The sequence below is a fragment of the Mauremys mutica genome, chromosome 25, assembly GCF_020497125.1.
Source record: "Mauremys mutica isolate MM-2020 ecotype Southern chromosome 25, ASM2049712v1, whole genome shotgun sequence".
Taxonomy (NCBI): domain Eukaryota; kingdom Metazoa; phylum Chordata; order Testudines; family Geoemydidae; genus Mauremys; species Mauremys mutica.
Window position 1 is genome coordinate 919,416 of NC_059096.1, and position 15,512 is coordinate 934,927.

A 15,512-nucleotide genomic window follows, 5' to 3' on the forward strand; every position below is an offset into this window, starting at 1 on the left:
GTGGTGGGAGGCTGGGTGTGCGCAGTGGGAGTGTGGGGAGGTGGGAGGCTGGGTGTGTGCAGTGGGAGTGTGGGGCAGGTGGGAGGCTGGGTGTGCGCCGTGGGAGTGTGGGGAGGTGGGAGGCTGGGTGTGCGCCGTGGGAGTGTGGGGAGGTGGGAGGCTGGGTGTGTGCAGTGGGAGTGTGGGGTGGTGGGAGGCTGGGTGTGTGCAGTGGGAGTGTGGGGCAGGTGGGAGGCTGGGTGTGCGCAGTGGGAGTGTGGGGAGGTGGGAGGCTGGGTGTGCGCAGTGGGAGTGTGGGGAGGTGGGAGGCTGGGTGTGCGCAGTGGGAGTGTGGGGAGGTGGGAGGCTGGGTGTGAGCAGTGGGAGTGTGGGGAGGTGGGAGGCTGGGTGTGCGCAGTGGAGTGTGTGGGGCAGGTGGGAGGCTGGGTGTGCGCAGTGGGAGTGTGGGGAGGTGGGAGGCTGGGTGTGCGCAGTGGGAGTGTGGGGAGGTGGGAGGCTGGGTGTGCGCAGTGGAGTGTGGGGAGGTGGGAGGCTGGGTGTGCGCAGTGGAGTGTGTGGGGAGGTGGGAGGCTGGGTGTGCGCAGTGGGAGTGTGGGGAGGTGGGAGGCTGGGTGTGCGCAGTGGGAGTGTGGGGAGGTGGGAGGCTGGGTGTGCGCAGTGGGAGTGTGGGGAGGTGGGAGGCTGGGTGTGCGCAGTGGGAGTGTGGGGAGGTGGGAGGCTGGGTGTGCGCAGTGGAGTGTGGGGAGGTGGGAGGCTGGGTGTGCGCAGTGGAGTGAGGGGCAGGTGGGAGGCTGGGTGTGCGCAGTGGAGTGTGGGGAGGTGGGAGGCTGGGTGTGCGCAGTGGAGTGTGGGGAGGTGGGAGGCTGGGTGTGCGCCGTGGGAGTGTGGGGCAGGTGGGAGGCTGGGTGTGCGCCGTGGGAGTGTGGGGGAGGTGGGAGGCTGGGTGTGCGCAGTGGGAGTGTGGGGAGGTGGGAGGCCGGGTGTGCGCAGTGGCGGGTGGGGAGGTGGGAGGCCGGGTGTGCGCAGTGGGAGTGTGGGGAGGTGGGAGGCTGGGTGTGCGCAGTGGGAGTGTGGGGGGAGGTGGGAGGCTGGGTGTGCGCAGTGGGAGTGTGGGGAGGTGGGAGGCTGGGTGTGCGCAGTGGGAGTGTGGGGAGGTGGGAGGCCGGGTGTGCGCAGTGGAGTGTGGGGGGGGGGGGGAGGCCGGTGTGCGCAGTGGGAGTGTGGGGAGGTGGGAGGCCGGGTGTGCGTAGTGGGAGTGTGTGGGGGGGGTGGGAGGCCGGGTGTGAGCAGTGGGAGTGTGGGGAGGTGGGAGGCTGGGTGTGCGCAGTGGAGTGTGTGGGGCAGGTGGGAGGCTGGGTGTGCGCAGTGGAGTGTGTGGGGCAGGTGGGAGGCGGGGTGTGCGCAGTGGAGTGTGTGGGGCAGGTGGGAGGCTTGGGGTGCGCAGTGGGAGTGTGGGGAGGTGGGAGGCCGGGTGTGCGCAGTGGAGTGTGGGGGGGGGTGGGAGGCTGGGTGTGCGCAGTGGAGTGTGTGGGGGGGTGGGAGGCCGGGTGAGCGCAGTGGGAGTGTGGGGAGGTGGGAGGCTGGGTGTGCGTAGTGGGAGTGTGGGGGGGGGGTGGGAGGCCGGGTGTGCGCAGTGGGAGTGTGGGGAGGTGGGAGGCTGGGTGTGCGCAGTGGAGTGTGTGGGGCAGGTGGGAGGCTGGGTGTGCGCAGTGGGAGTGTGGGGAGGTGGGAGGCTGGGTGTGCGCAGTGGAGTGTGTGGGGCAGGTGGGAGGCTGGGTGTGCGCAGTGGGAGTGTGGGGAGGTGGGAGGCCGGGTGTGCGCAGTGGGAGTGTGGGGAGGTGGGAGGCTGGGTGTGCGCAGTGGGAGTGTGGGGGGGGGTGGGAGGCCGGGTGTGCGCAGTGGGAGTGTGGGGAGGTGGGAGGCTGGGTGTGCGCAGTGGAGTGTGTGGGGCAGGTGGGAGGCTGGGTGTGCGCAGTGGGAGAGAGGGAAGGTGGGAGGCTGGGTGTGCGCAGTGGAGTGTGTGGGGCAGGTGGGAGGCTGGGTGTGCGCAGTGGGAGTGTGGGGAGGTGGGAGGCTGGGTGTGTGCAGTGGGAGTGTGGGGAGGTGGGAGGCTGGGTGTGCGCAGTGGAGTGTGTAGCGGGGTGGTAGGCTGGGTGTGCGCAGTGGGAGTGTGGGCAGGTGGGAGGCTGGGTGTGCGCAGTGGGAGTGTGGGCAGGTGGGAGGCTGGGTGTGCGCAGTGGGAGTGTGGGGAGGTGGGAGGCTGGGTGTGCGCAGTGGAGTGTGTGGGGGGGTGGGAGGCTGGGTGTGCGCAGTGGGAGTGTGTGGGGGGGTGGGAGGCCGGGTGAGCTCAGTGGGAGTGTGGGGCGGGGGGAGGCCGGGTGGGCGCAGTGGGAGTGTGTGGGGGGTGGGAGGCCGGGTGTGCACAGTGGGAGTGTGGGGAGGTGGGAGGCTGGGTGTGCGCACTGGAGTGTGTGGGGCAGGTGGGTGGGTGGGTGTGCGCAGTGGGAGTGTGGGGAGGTGGGAGGCGGGGTGTGCGCAGTGGGAGTGTGGGGAGGTGGGAGGCTGGGTGTGCACAGTGGGAGTGTGGGGAGGTGGGAGGCTGGGTGTGCGCAGTGGGAGTGTGGGGAGGTGGGAGGCCGGGTGTGCGCAGTGGAGTGTGTGGGGGGGTGGGAGGCCGGGTGTGCGCAGTGGGAGTGTGGGGAGGTGGGAGGCTGGGTGTGCGCAGTGGGAGTGTGTGGGGGGGTGGGAGGCCGGGTGTGCGCAGTGGGAGTGTGGGGAGGTGGGAGGCTGGGTGTGCGCAGTGGAGTGGGGGGGGGGGGAGGCCGGGTGTGCGCAGTGGAGTGTATGGGGGTGGGAAGGATTACTGCACAGCGGATGACCAAGGAGGTAAACAGTGTGAGGTTCTTCAATGGTACAAGGGGGTGAACTCTGTTCAAACAACAGATACAGAATCATTCTTGGGCCATCCCCATATCAGCTCCAGGCGGAAAGCACACCCCATAGGGCTTCCCATCTAGCTTCCTGCCATACATCCCGCAGGCCCATGTGTTTCCATATGCTCTATCTCCCTTCCTCTGCTCCAGGAAGTCAGCTCAAAGCACAACACAAAGCAATCACGCACGTCCTCTGCGAGCGCAGCTACCAAGCAGGGCTGACACTGGCATATGAACGATGTTGATTGTTCCATACTGGCATTTGTGTGTCGGCACTGAGTGCTCACTGAGCACACGGGGGCTTTCCAGACCCCATAGAGCCAGGAAACCTCCAGCCATCACAAACAGGGAAGCCACATGCGAGCCAGGTTTGCTAAACCCATACTAATTGCTGTGAGGAAAACATGTGTCTGAGCCAATCTTGTTGTGACTTTAACCCTAACCCTGACACTCCACAAACAACAGTGAAACTTCAAAGCAAGTGGGCACAGTACAAGGCGCATACACATCTCCCATATGTTGGTCCTTGATTTCACCACTGGGCTCATTCAGGAGATGCCAGTGACCAGCGAGGGGACGGCAGCTGTGTCTCCCCATGCCGCGCAGGGGATTGCGCTGCCCAGAGGAGCCCTCCCATACCATCACTGGACTCACTGTATCTTCCACTTTATTATTAACAATAATAAAATACAGCCACAAGCCAGTAATGTCGTGGACTCCCAGGGCAGCATATCTGCCAAGTGAGCCTCCAGCTGATTGAGCAGCTAGGGCAGAAGTGGGCAAACTACGGCCCACGGGACTGTCCTGCCCGGCCCCTGAGCTCCCGGCTGGAGAGCCTAGTCCCTGGCCCTTCCCCGCAGCCACGCTGCTGTGCAGGCCGTGCTCTGGCCCACTGCTCCCGCTGGGCAGCTTGGGGCGTGCAGCTGGCTCTGGCCGGGGGTCGTGGCTGCGAGCTCCTGCTGCTGGTAATGGGGCGGGGAGCGGGGCAGTTGGCTAAGGGAGCAGGTAGTCCTGGGGGGCAGTCAGGGAGGAGGGGGCGGTTGGATGGAGCAGAGGTTCTGGGGGGGCGGTCAGGGGATGGGGAACAGGGAGCGTTGGGAGTGGGCCTGTCAGGAGTAGGGGTGTGGATAGGGGTTGGGGCAGTCAGGGGACAGGGGGGTTGGATAAGCGGGGGGGGGGGGTCATTCAGGTTAAAGACAGACAGGTACTCCCTGGACTGGGGAGCTCGCCTGATCAGGGCCTGTATGAACCAGTCCTGATTCGTCCAACAAAACCTGAAGAAGGGCCCTGGGTAGCTTGAAGCTTCCCTCTCTCACCAGCAGAAGTTGCCCAATAAGAGAGATTCCCTCCCTCACCTTGTCTCTCTAAAGCCCTTTAAGCACCCAAGGCAGAGAGATCCAAATCGCTGTCTGTGGTCAGCACCTGGTGCTGGCGCCACCCCTGGTTTCCAGCTGCTGAAGTCCATTACAGTTACAAAACACATGCCTTTCCCAGGAAAGCAATCGCTCTGGCTGTCAGAGATGTCATGCACGCAAGGGGAGGTTGTGGGTGGAAGGGGAGGTTTTCCACAGGACACACATGCTGTTAAGATGGGAACGTTTCAGAACCCCTGCCCCGAGAATAAACAAAATACATCTGAAAGGCGAAAGCAAAACACAGAGCTAATCCAAACTGGCCTGGTATTTTCAGATGCTGGCATGTCACCTTCCAGCGATAGCTAGAGTCATGCTGCTTGTTTCTGATCAGGAAAGTTCATAAGGAAATAAGCAATCGCTCCAAGTCCAGTGTTCGAACAGAGACAGGGGCCGTTACTTAACAAGCCTTTCCAAAGGTGACCTTTATCCCAGGCTCACAAAGACCCTGCTGAAGAGCAAAGCTTTCAGTAATGACTATTATCTGTATTACAGGCGCACTGAGAGGCCCAGAGCGCCCTGCTGCGCAGACACACCGTGCTGCCCCAAAGACGTTACACTCTAAATCGACACGGCGGTGGGAGAAAGAGGGTTAGTATGATTCCATTCCACAAAGGGGAGTCACGGCCTGAAGCAAGCGGTGAAGTGGCGAGCCCATGGGCATTCGAGCAGTGTCAGAACGGGGAACTGAAGCTAGACCTCCAAGCCCCAGGCCCATGGCTTAACCACGAGACCATCCTGCTCCTGTTTGCTTTTGGGAGTGATGGAGACGTGCCCAGTGCTACTCATCCCTTCTCATTACAGCTCCTGCTCCTCCCCCATCAAAATCCCAGCTCCTTTGCGGTTTTCTAAATGAAAGAGAAGGACCAAGAGAATGTAAATGGGCCGTGATTGCTGTGTCTCTGCAGCAAGCTCCGAGCCCCTGCATGCTGTTTGCCATGTTCTGGTATCAGAAGCAGCAGCGGAGTCCTAAGCGTTCTACTTCCTATGTCAGGAGGAGTGCATCCTTCATAGCCCAGGCCAGCAAGTTTAATGGCATTACATAAGATGTACAGGATGAAATTCTCCTGTCTGTAATAGCTCATTCTCTGCAAAAAGCAAGCCTGTCCCACAAGATGCATCGGAATCAGAGCAAGGAAGGACTGGGGTGGGCAGGCGATAGCATGTGTCCCTCTGGGGCTGAACGGAGGGGGTACCTCATACAGTTTTGGAGCAATAACTGGGACTTACTGGCTTAACTGAGTGATGGTGGCTGCGACACAGGGCTTTAGATGAGTGTAAGCAAGGACCAGGGGCTCTGAGGGCAGTGGGGGAACTCCCTCCCTTGGCGAGAAAGCACTGAGACAAGCTGACAAACACAGAAATGCCGCGTTGTGCATAGACACAAAGTCCACTGTCGCTGCTGAGGCCAGGGGGCTGCTTTGGTGCGTGGATTTGCGTGTTGAGTGCTTGGGGAGCGCTGCATGCCCTGAACCCTACGATGGCAGCCACTGGGGTCAGCCCATTTCACACATGCCACGAAAATACATGAACTGCAGATTAAAGGGCTGAACTTTCCTTTTCTAAACGGGATTTATTTTAAATTGAATCATGTTGAACCAGGACTTTGAACAGTTGAGTTAGTGGCTGGGATGAGCCCAGTTCAGCGCCTTCATCTAGTCAGCAGCAAACCCTGCTTAAAGCCCAGGTCTCAGAGGGGGCAGCCAGGGACATGCCAGAAGGCTGGTGCTGAGATGTGTGACACCAAATCGCCCGTCTCCCCCAGGGGCCCGTCAGACAATCTGACCCTGGTGATGAAGCACAATAATTCCAGCCCGTCTCCTGGTCCATCCCGGGACTGCTTCCCCTTTGTGTTTTATTGAACTCGGTTACTTAAGGGGCAGGTGCTGGCTGCCAGCCCTGGAGACTGACTCTTACCTCTCCAGCACGCACAGCCCAGCGAGCATCCCCTGCCCACTCCCCGCAAAGGAGCCCTGACATGCCCAGATGTGCCCATGTCCGCCCCACTCCCAGTCGAGAGGCCCAGCCCCACCCTGAAAGGCAGGCTGAGCCGGAGAGACCTGAACCCCTGCTGCTGCCAGGAGGTGAGGCTGTTTGACAGCTGAAGTGTCTGTGCCCAGGCACCTGATAATGCTCAGGAGCAGCTGGGAATATCTCACTTGATCAGACTGAAACAGCAGCTCCACGGGCCTGGGTAACTGTTACCCGCCTTTCCACTGCAGCAGCTGTGCGTCCCCACCTGTCCTGAGCTGTGCTGACCTGGGCTCAGGACGTGGCCTCTTCCCTTCAGTTCCAGCTCTGGGCTGTCAGTCACACCAGCTCCACAATGGACCTTGCAGTGCCAGGGTAGGGGACAGGACCCACCAAGAGTTTGTGCTTTTCCAATCAGGCGCCTACAGAGAAATGGGGCTCAGGCAGCGACTGATTCTGTACAACCCCCTTCCTGAGTCTGCGTGGAGGACGGGACACTGTGCTCCTGCCAGCCAGGCCCAGCCTGTGAATTCCTTCTTCCTCTTGCTGGTGGGATGGCCAGGTAAGCAGGCAGCGAGCTGGTTTAACCAGTGACCAGTAAAGCCAAGAGCAAGGTAACAGATGGGAATCGCTGACTGGGTGATCCCATGGCACTGAGCCTCTGCCTGCTTCCCCCTCCCCCGGACAGTCCTATGCCAGCAGTGTCTGGCAGCATGTGCAGGGACGGGGGTGGCAATAGGGACTTCGTAGGAGGGTCCAGTTATCTTCCTCCGTAGTTTTAAAGTGCGTCTGGCAGGGGATAGGTTAGCAGCATCCAGAGAGGGGGCTGGATTCCCCCAGGAGCAGGGAAATGTCCCCTGTCAAATCCAAACACCACGCACGGGAGAGTCACTCCCCACTCAGCACCCTCACTCCAGGACGACCTGTGGCTAAGACGTACAAAGGACTCATGGCTGGTAATGAAATACAGCTCAGGCTTTAATAAAATACCCCACGTATATACAGACCCCCCGCCCCCCCCCCATCACTGTTTCACATGAAGGTAACTGCAGGACACTGGGTACTCAGTGGGATACAGAGGCCAGTGAGCCCCAGGGTGTGGGTACGTGCCAGCCTTTCTACCACGCACCCTCGCTTTGTCTCCTAACCTAGCTCCCCCACAAACAGCCTCTGCCCTCCACGGGGCGCTGTCCGAGGAATCCTCCAGAGAGCACATGCAGGAGCAAGCGCCCGGTGCCCAGAAATGTCAATCTCCTTCTCACCCCGTACGGCAAGGGGAGGCAGCAAAGCCAAGCTGTGCCCTCACCAGCGCTGGCACGACCCTCAGGGGAACTGGCCACACTTCCTGGAGGCTCCTGCCTGCCGCGCGCTGATTCCCAGGCCCTGCACATCGGCGTGGTCTGTAACATAGGCAGCAGCTCTACTGCACGAGCCAGACAGGAGCACCCCGGCCAGGCGAGCAGGAGCGGGGCGGCGCTGGTGTCCGGACAGAGTCCCTCTCTGCAGACCTAGCAAGGAGAGAGCGCTGGAAAGGGCTTGTGCTGAGCCAGTACCTGCTGGCTCAGGACCCAGTTCAGCACTTGGACCCAGAGACATGGGGGAGCCTCTGCTCCTGGGCCATGTCACATGTCGTGTGCATAAATACCCAGGTTCCTTCCTTCTATACAGCTTTCTTATCCTGTTGGCTCAGGACCTGGGCGACGCAGTAGGGGATGAGGCCGGCAGCAGCCACGGGCACGGCCGCGCTCTTGCAGAAGGACAGGACGTAAAACAGCAACTCCACCTTGGTGGGAGGCTTGAAGGAGTCGAAGAGGTGCAGGACGAGGAGCGAGGCCGCGATGCAGCTCAGGCGGAAGGGCAGCTGCTGGCCCATTTTCCCTTTGCAGCTCTCCAGGTACATCTGGGAGTTGAGGGCCAGCCCCAGCCCAAACAGGATGCCCAGGTTCCTGAGGAGGCCGGCGAAGGGGGTGGTGTCAATGTGGATCCACTCCGGCCGGTCACACCACCTCTTGGCTTTCTCCAGGGTCCACAGCAGGTCAACGCCGAGAGCCTTCAGCAGCAGGTAGAAGCCCAGGGCGAAGCTGAAGAGGAAGAGGGTGGTGCCCAGGTACCTCCGGAGACTGGCGTTGTAGATGGAGGGGATGTGCCGGAAAGCTTCAGCCACTGCCATGCCTGCAGGGAACAGAGCGTGAGAGGAGAAACAACCCGTCAGAGAGAGGAAACTGGTGTGTAGAGATGGAGCCGCAGAGGCAGCCACAGGGCTCCCAAGACAATCAGGGGCTGGACAGCTGTGGTGGAGCATCACTCCTGAAAGCAGCTGCCCCAAGGGTCTCACAGCATCATCACAGAGCTGACTAACGAGTCTCTGCACTGCCACCTCCCTGGGAATGATTCAGGTGGCAGTGCCCACCGTGGGCACAGAGAGGCAATCTTAACCACCCATCCCTCCCTAGGCTAAGATCCCCTCCTCCTAGTGCCAAGCCCTCTGTGCCCACACCTCCAGACAAGGCTTGCTGGCAGTAAAACCAGCCAGTGATTGGAACTAGTCAGCTAATGTTCTGTCTGGCTCAGCTGGGTTACTGGGGAATAAGGGCTTTGCAAAGGCATGTGTCAGGGCACGCTCTCTGGGATTACAAATGCAGTCATAGAATCATAGACTTTAAGGTGAGAAGGGACCATTATGATTGTCTAGTCTGACCTCCTGCACAACGCAGGCCACAGAATCTCACCCACCCACTCCTGTATCAAACCCCTGACCTATGTCTGAGCTACTGAAGTCCTCAAATCGTGGTTTAAAGACCTCAAGGTGCAGAGAATCCTCCAGCAAGTGACTTGTGCCCCACGCTGCAGAGGGGCAGGGCAGCACGGCCTAGCCACAGCTTACATCTCAGGGCCTGTCCTGTGGTATTTCCCTTGATGCAATGCACTGCCCAGGACACAGAATATATAACTGGAGAGCGTTCAGAGACGGGTCACGAGAACGAGGAGGGGGTTAGAAAACAGGCCAGAGAGAGAGAGAGACTCAGGGAGCTTGATCTATCGACTGTCGTTTGAAAGAGCAGGTTTAGGGGTGACTTGACCACAGTCTACAAGTACCTACATGGGGAACAAGTACTTGAGAATAGCCTCAGTCCAGCAGACAAAGGCCTAACATGATCCAATGGCTGGAAGTTGAAGCGAGAGAAATGCAGATGGTAAATAAAGTGTACGTTTCTAACGGTGGCAGTAATTAGCCACGGGAACAATTTACCCAGGGGCGCGGTGGATTCCCCCTCACTGGCAATGTTTAAATCTAGATTGGATGTTTTTGAACCAGAGCCGGTCTCTAAAGGAAGGATTGTGGGGCAGTCCCATGCCCTGTGTTACGCAGGGGATCAGACTAGGTGAGCACAACGGTCCCTTCTGGCCGTGGCGTCTATGAGAGCTGGCGGGTGGCCCCTGCGCCCATTGCTCAGAGTGACAGTAACCGTGCGGCTTGTCCAGGGAGAGGCGCGATCACTGACCTGAGATGACCCCTGCGATGACTTGATGGGGAAAATGGGCAGCGATGAAGACTCGAGACAAACAGACGCAGACCTGGACGGCCCAGAATCCCGCCCACAGCGCTGTCCGCAAGAACCTGCCGCAGGGAGACATTCTGGTTAGACACAAAGGTCAGCGGAGCGCGGCTCTGCGCAAGGCCACACCGAGGCTTTCCTCAGGGGAGCAGGGAGGCTGAGAACTCGGACGTCTCTCCCTGCTGGTAGTGGCTGAAGTTCCAGCAGGTGGAGAAGAGGGAGGGTCACGTTATAAAGCCCTGAATGCCAGTCACAGACTGGAAAGTGGCATTAAACAGCCCCTGTGGGGTGGGTAGAGGTTCAGAACCAGGGATTTGCCCTCTGCCATGATCCAGGGAAAGCTTAAACATCCAGCAGGGGCCCAAAAGCGCTTGGAGCTGGCTCTGCTCCCACTGACAGCAACTGCACAACTCCCATTGACTTCAGTGGGGCAGAGCTCCTCTGATCACCGCGCTCCCCTAGACCCGTTGTGGCCTCAGCCAAAGACTCCCATCAACTTCACTGGGCTTTGGGGCAGGTTTTAGCCCAGGCCCTTCACATCCTTCCCAGCCACTGCAGCAGGTGCTCGGTCTCGGGGCGACATGAGACGCGATTCTCTTTATCTAGGCGTTAGTTGGCTTAGCTGCCAGTGGGATTCATGCTCATGCCCCTTCTAAAACCCCGTGTCTGTGTGTGCGTTGGGGTGTATGAGCCTGTAGCACTGGCGGCCTCCTGCAGCAGTGAATTCCACAGCTCCACTGCACACTGCATGAAGACTCATTTCCTTTGGTTCAAAATGCACCTCCCTCCGGCCTCAGGGCACCCCACTGACCCTGCAGACACAGGAGCGCAACAGTCTGAACGCTGCTTACTGGTCTTTAATCGTCAGCTGCTTCTTCCTCAGAGCAATGGACAGAATGGCTGTCACCATCACATAGTAAACTCCTGCAGAGCCCATCGCATGGCCGGAGGGACTCCCTGGGAGAGAGAAAACACCCACGTTACACCTTGCCCTGGTCACTAACAGCAACCTCCTACTCAGTGCCTAGAGCGCTGGGATCACCCAGACTAACGGCCAAGAGGCTGCATCAGCCCAGCCCGGCACAGCTGGCCGCGCAGGGCGCTAGGGAGTTGACTGGGAGGGGCAGGCCCGGAGGGACTCCCCCAGGCGAGGCACTGGAGGGGGGTGTCCTTACCAGAACAGGGAGTGTAGGAGGGGAAATGAAGTGCAAAAGGAAGTTGCTCAGCAAGAGGAGGGACCCCGCAGCCACTCACAAGCCCAGCTCCCCATAGACACCTGGCATTAGGGAGCCCTAATGGTGATACTGCCAGAACACTTGGCACTTGTGCAGACACAGCCGCCCTCTACGTATCCACCCGCACACTAGTCCCCTGCAGAGACCAGCCCCAGCGCTCCACAGTCGTAGGCCCTGTCTTCACGGCCTGCTCAAGCCCGTTTCTTCTCATCCCACGGTGTGTGTTCACACATCCATACCCTGCTGTCAGCACTGCCCGGCGAGGCAGCCACCACGCTCTGAGCTAGCGGGCAGCCCACCCGGTCCCCACTGCCCAAGGCTACAGAAAGAGCAGTGGTCGAGGTGGCATTAGGCTGCAAGGATCCTATGCTTGACTACCCGGCTTTCTGCTGTAGCCACAGACCGCTCCCTAGGGAGATGCAGCTCAGCAGGCAGAGGGAACTGATCGTCACATGGCGCTGGAGAGACAAGGCAGGGGAGGTAATGGCTTTTATTGGACCAACTGCTGTCAAGCGACACAGAGCTCTTCTTCGGGTCTTCGTCTTCAGAAGGGCTCTGCGTAGCTCGAGACCTCGTCTGTCCCCAACAGACGCTGGTGCAATAAAAGGTATTACACCCCCCCACACACCTTGTCTCTCTACTGTCCTGGGACAGACACGGCTACAACACTGCGCACACAGCACTGGAACAGTCCATCCAGTAGAGAACAGTAGTGTGTACGTACGTGTGTACGTACGTACACACACACACACACACACACACCCCCACTGGCATGAACAAAGCCCCAGTGGTTGCAATATACACAGGATGCCTCTGATCTGGGCCTGAGCCTGCACCACGCTGGCTTCCTACTGAACTTTGCAACAAGCTTCTGATTCCAGCATAGGTCAAGGGTCCCCCTGTGAACAGAATCTGCACAGGTACTGGGCTAGCCCACTCTTTTTCTGGAAGGAAAGGCTGCCCATCTCCTGGGCCGGGCAGACAGCCCTCTGTCATGCAGGGGAAGGTATTTGTTCTTAATCTCAGTAGCTGTAGGGTCGGCCCAAAGGTTTCTTCTACAGAGCCGAAGTTTAGTCTAAGGCAGGTTTTGCATACGCTGGCCTGTTTCACTCCAGCACCAAGGCGAGATTGGCCTGCCCCTAACTGCTGACAGGGTAAAATCTGCCCTCCCAAAGTCTCCCTTTCCCCAGTGAACAGGTCAGGAAATGTTTAAAGACAGCGGCTGCATCCAAGGCTCAAGCTTGTGCTAAACCACTCTGCCCCTGGGCTCCAGGGCTCCGTATTTCCTTTCTTTGAAGGACTGTTCAAGGGCTTGTCTACACTGTGACACTCAGGGAAATTCATCCAGATTAACTAAACAAGTGAGTTTAAAATGAATTAGTTACACTGCATGAAGCCCCTGTGTGGACACACTCATTCAGAATGAAAAGTTGCCTGCATTCAATTTAATTTAATTAATTTTGGAAGTCAATTAAGCTTAAATTCTCATTCAGAATGTTTACCTTAATTCAGTTTATGTTAATTTACTTCCGAAATTAACTAAATGTAACTGAATTAAGACAATTTAATTCTGAATAGGAGTGTCCACCCGGGTTAACTAATTCAAGTGCTTTGGAGGACAGGATTAGAATGCAAAATGACCTTGAGAAACTGGAGAATTGGTCTGAAGTCAACGAGGTGAAATTCAATGAAGACATGTGCGAAGTACTGCGTTTGGGAAGGAAAAGCCAAATGCAAAACGGGGAATAACCCTACTGCGGAAAAAGATCTGGGGGTCAGAGTGGCTCACACACTGAATATGAGTCAGCAAGGTGATGCTGTTGTGAAAAAGGCAAATGTAATGCTTGGATGTATGCACAGGAGTGTTGTATGCACAGGATGACCACGCGTCCCATTTTGGCTGGGATGGTTCCTTTTTAAAGCCCCGTCCAAGTCATCCCGACTTTTCTGGGACTTGATCAATTGGCGAGAGCCAATGGGACAAATGCCCAATTTTGTCAAAAAAGGGAGGTGTGGTGGGGCAGAACATGGCGGGGGGGAAGAGTGTGAGTGGAGATGCCAGCCCTGCGCGGGGGGAGCCGGCACAGTTCCAGCGACCAGCAATAGTCTCACGGGGGGCAGGGCAGGAGGCTCGGGCCAGCCCCATGCGGTGTCCCATTTTCCCTCCGGGAAATCTGGTCACCCTACATATGTACGACACGGGAGGTAACTGTCCTGCTTTACTTGGCACCAGGAGTTCCCAGCAGCAGCACTGCGTCCAATTCTGGGCACCACACCTCAAGAAAGACGTGAACGAACTGGAGAGACCCCAGAGCAGAGCAACAAAAATGATCAGAGGTTTAGAAAAAGATCTAGAGAAGTTCCTGGAGGATCGGTCCATCAATGGCTATTAGCCAGGCTGGGCAGGGATGGTGTCCCTGGCCTCTGTTCGCCAGAAGCTGGGAATGGGCGACAGGGGATGGATCACTTGATGATTCCCTGTTCTGTTCATTCCCTCTGGGGCACCTGGCACTGGCCACTGTTGGAAGACAGGATACTGGGCTGGATGGACCTTTGGTCTGACCCAGAGTGGCCATTCCTATGTTCTAGAAGACCTGATCTATGAGGAAAGGTTGAAAGAACTGGGCATGTTTAGTGTAGAGAAGAGAAGGCTGAGTGGGGACCTGAAAACAGTCTTCACGTATGGAAAAGGACGTAGGCAGAGGACAGTAGTTCTCTGTGTCCCTTGTGGGTGGCACAAGAAGTAGGTGGCTTAGTTTGCAGCAAGGGAGATTTAGGGTGGACATTAGAAAAACATGTCTAACTGGGATAGTTAAGCAGTGGAGCAAGTTAGGACATCTCCTGCCTTTCTTCCCAGTGGGTCCCTCAGTGCTGATAAATGCCCACCCCACACCCTGCTGCTGCAGTGGAAGATGCCTCCCCTCCTTGTGTATAATGTGAAGCATGATTCTGCCAAATTACTCCTCTCTCTAGATGTGTCTCACCTGGGCCGGTCTCACAGGTGAGGGGGAACTGCTGGATCGCAGGGCTGGAGGCGTTGCCATAGTAACTGGTCTCCCGGACCCACCAGTAGGGTCTCTGCCCAAAGAGGATCCTGAAATACAAGAATAAAAGTGGCTCTAGTTGCCTTGGGCACAAGAGCAGGAAAGCAAGGACACAGCTCGGCAGCTCTGGCCCAGCTTGGGGCAGGGGCTGCAAGAATCGGGGATCCCCTGTTCCAGGCCAGTTGTTTGTAGGCTTGACTTCAGTCTGAGCTTGGGACACCCAGCTGGCTTCTGCTGCATTCTCACCCAGGAGCCAATTCCCCCCTTTCCTTGATGGTGCAGCGGGGCACAGGAGACGTTCAATCTACTGACAATGGGCTGCTTCTCCCTGGGCGTGAACCAGAGCTACAACATGTGCCCTCACGCTGGCTGACCCATCATCCCCCCAGCCCAGCCCACCACGTGCCCTCCTTGTCTCCAGAGGCAACTCCATCACCACACCCAATCTCAGCCTTCCCCCAATGGGTCAGAGCCCCATGGTAACAGCAAGGCTGGAGAAGAGCAATCGCCATAAATGCAGCACCTAGAACCGGATGGGGCCAGCTCCCATGCTCACTCACACTCCATGCATTCTCCCTGGCGCTTTCTGTCATGAGCTTATACAAAGATTCACGCGGCTTTAAAAAGGGTTAAGATTTTAGATGGGACTCTGCACCCATCAACCTCAAAGGATTTTTTGTATTACAGAAGGGGAAACTGAGGCTCCCTTGCCCATATCACACAGTAGGTCAGCAGCATCTCCATGTCCCAGGTAAGCCCTGTAGCCCCTGCACCACACAGCCTCTCACAGGAAAATAAAAGCAGTTAAACATAAGCCCCTAAATCTGGGTGCTGCAGAGCTGGAGGAACTTGTCTTTGGAAAGCTCCAGCTTGGAGCCACCCTGAACCCACTTGGTAGGTGCCCACTTCACAGCCAAACAACCCTCTGCAAGCAGGGCGTGTGCAGGGCAAGCAGGGCGTGTGCAGGGCAAGCAGGGCGTGTGCAGGGCAAGCAGCAGGACCAGGACCAGCACAGGCTACTCACCACTTAAAGACCAGGTTGAGCCAGTCCCCGATCACGGCTACCCAGATCAGCTTGACACCCACCGCCTCGCAGAGGTGGAACCAGATGGGGAAGAGGATGAAGAAGGTGTTTCTGAGGTCGGCAGCGAAGGAGATGAAGAGGAACCAGTCCTGGGAGCCCTGGTAGTTCTCCTGCAGGTAGCGAGTTGCCTGGATCCCCATGTCATGCAGGACGTTCATGCCGGCCTCCATTCTCCTTGTCTATCAACACTTCAGTATCAGCCGAGAGTGCTGAGTGATTTCGGTCTCTGATGAGACTGCTCTGCTCTGGGGCTGCTCACAGGCTGGCTTTATACCC

General features: G+C 58.1%; 1 protein-coding gene across 1 annotated transcript; it reads right to left on the reverse strand.

Moving 5' to 3' along the window:
* Positions 1 to 7,272: 7,272 nt before the first annotated feature.
* On the reverse strand, positions 7,273 to 15,488 carry LOC123356223 (glucose-6-phosphatase catalytic subunit 1-like). The gene is made up of 5 exons (XM_044999247.1): positions 15,177 to 15,488; positions 14,093 to 14,202; positions 10,725 to 10,830; positions 9,820 to 9,935; positions 7,273 to 8,488 (listed from the first exon to the last, which is right to left on the reverse strand). The coding sequence occupies exons 1-5, from the start codon at positions 15,404 to 15,406 to the stop codon at positions 7,977 to 7,979; spliced, it is 1,074 nt and encodes a 357-aa protein (XP_044855182.1). The 5' UTR covers positions 15,407 to 15,488; the 3' UTR covers positions 7,273 to 7,976.
* Positions 15,489 to 15,512: the final 24 nt, after the last annotated feature.

Excerpts from the sequence above, each read along its gene's own strand:
- LOC123356223 (XM_044999247.1), bottom strand. The coding sequence starts at position 15,406 with ATGGAGGCCGGCATGAACGTCCTGCATGACATGGGGATCCAGGCAACT. Across the intron at positions 14,203-15,176 it reads CTCAACCTGGTCTTTAAGTG|GATCCTCTTTGGGCAGAGAC; the intron begins GTGAGTAGCCTG and ends CTTGTATTTCAG. Across the intron at positions 9,936-10,724 it reads CAGCTGACGATTAAAGACCA|GTTCTTGCGGACAGCGCTGT; the intron begins GTAAGCAGCGTT and ends TCCCTGCGGCAG.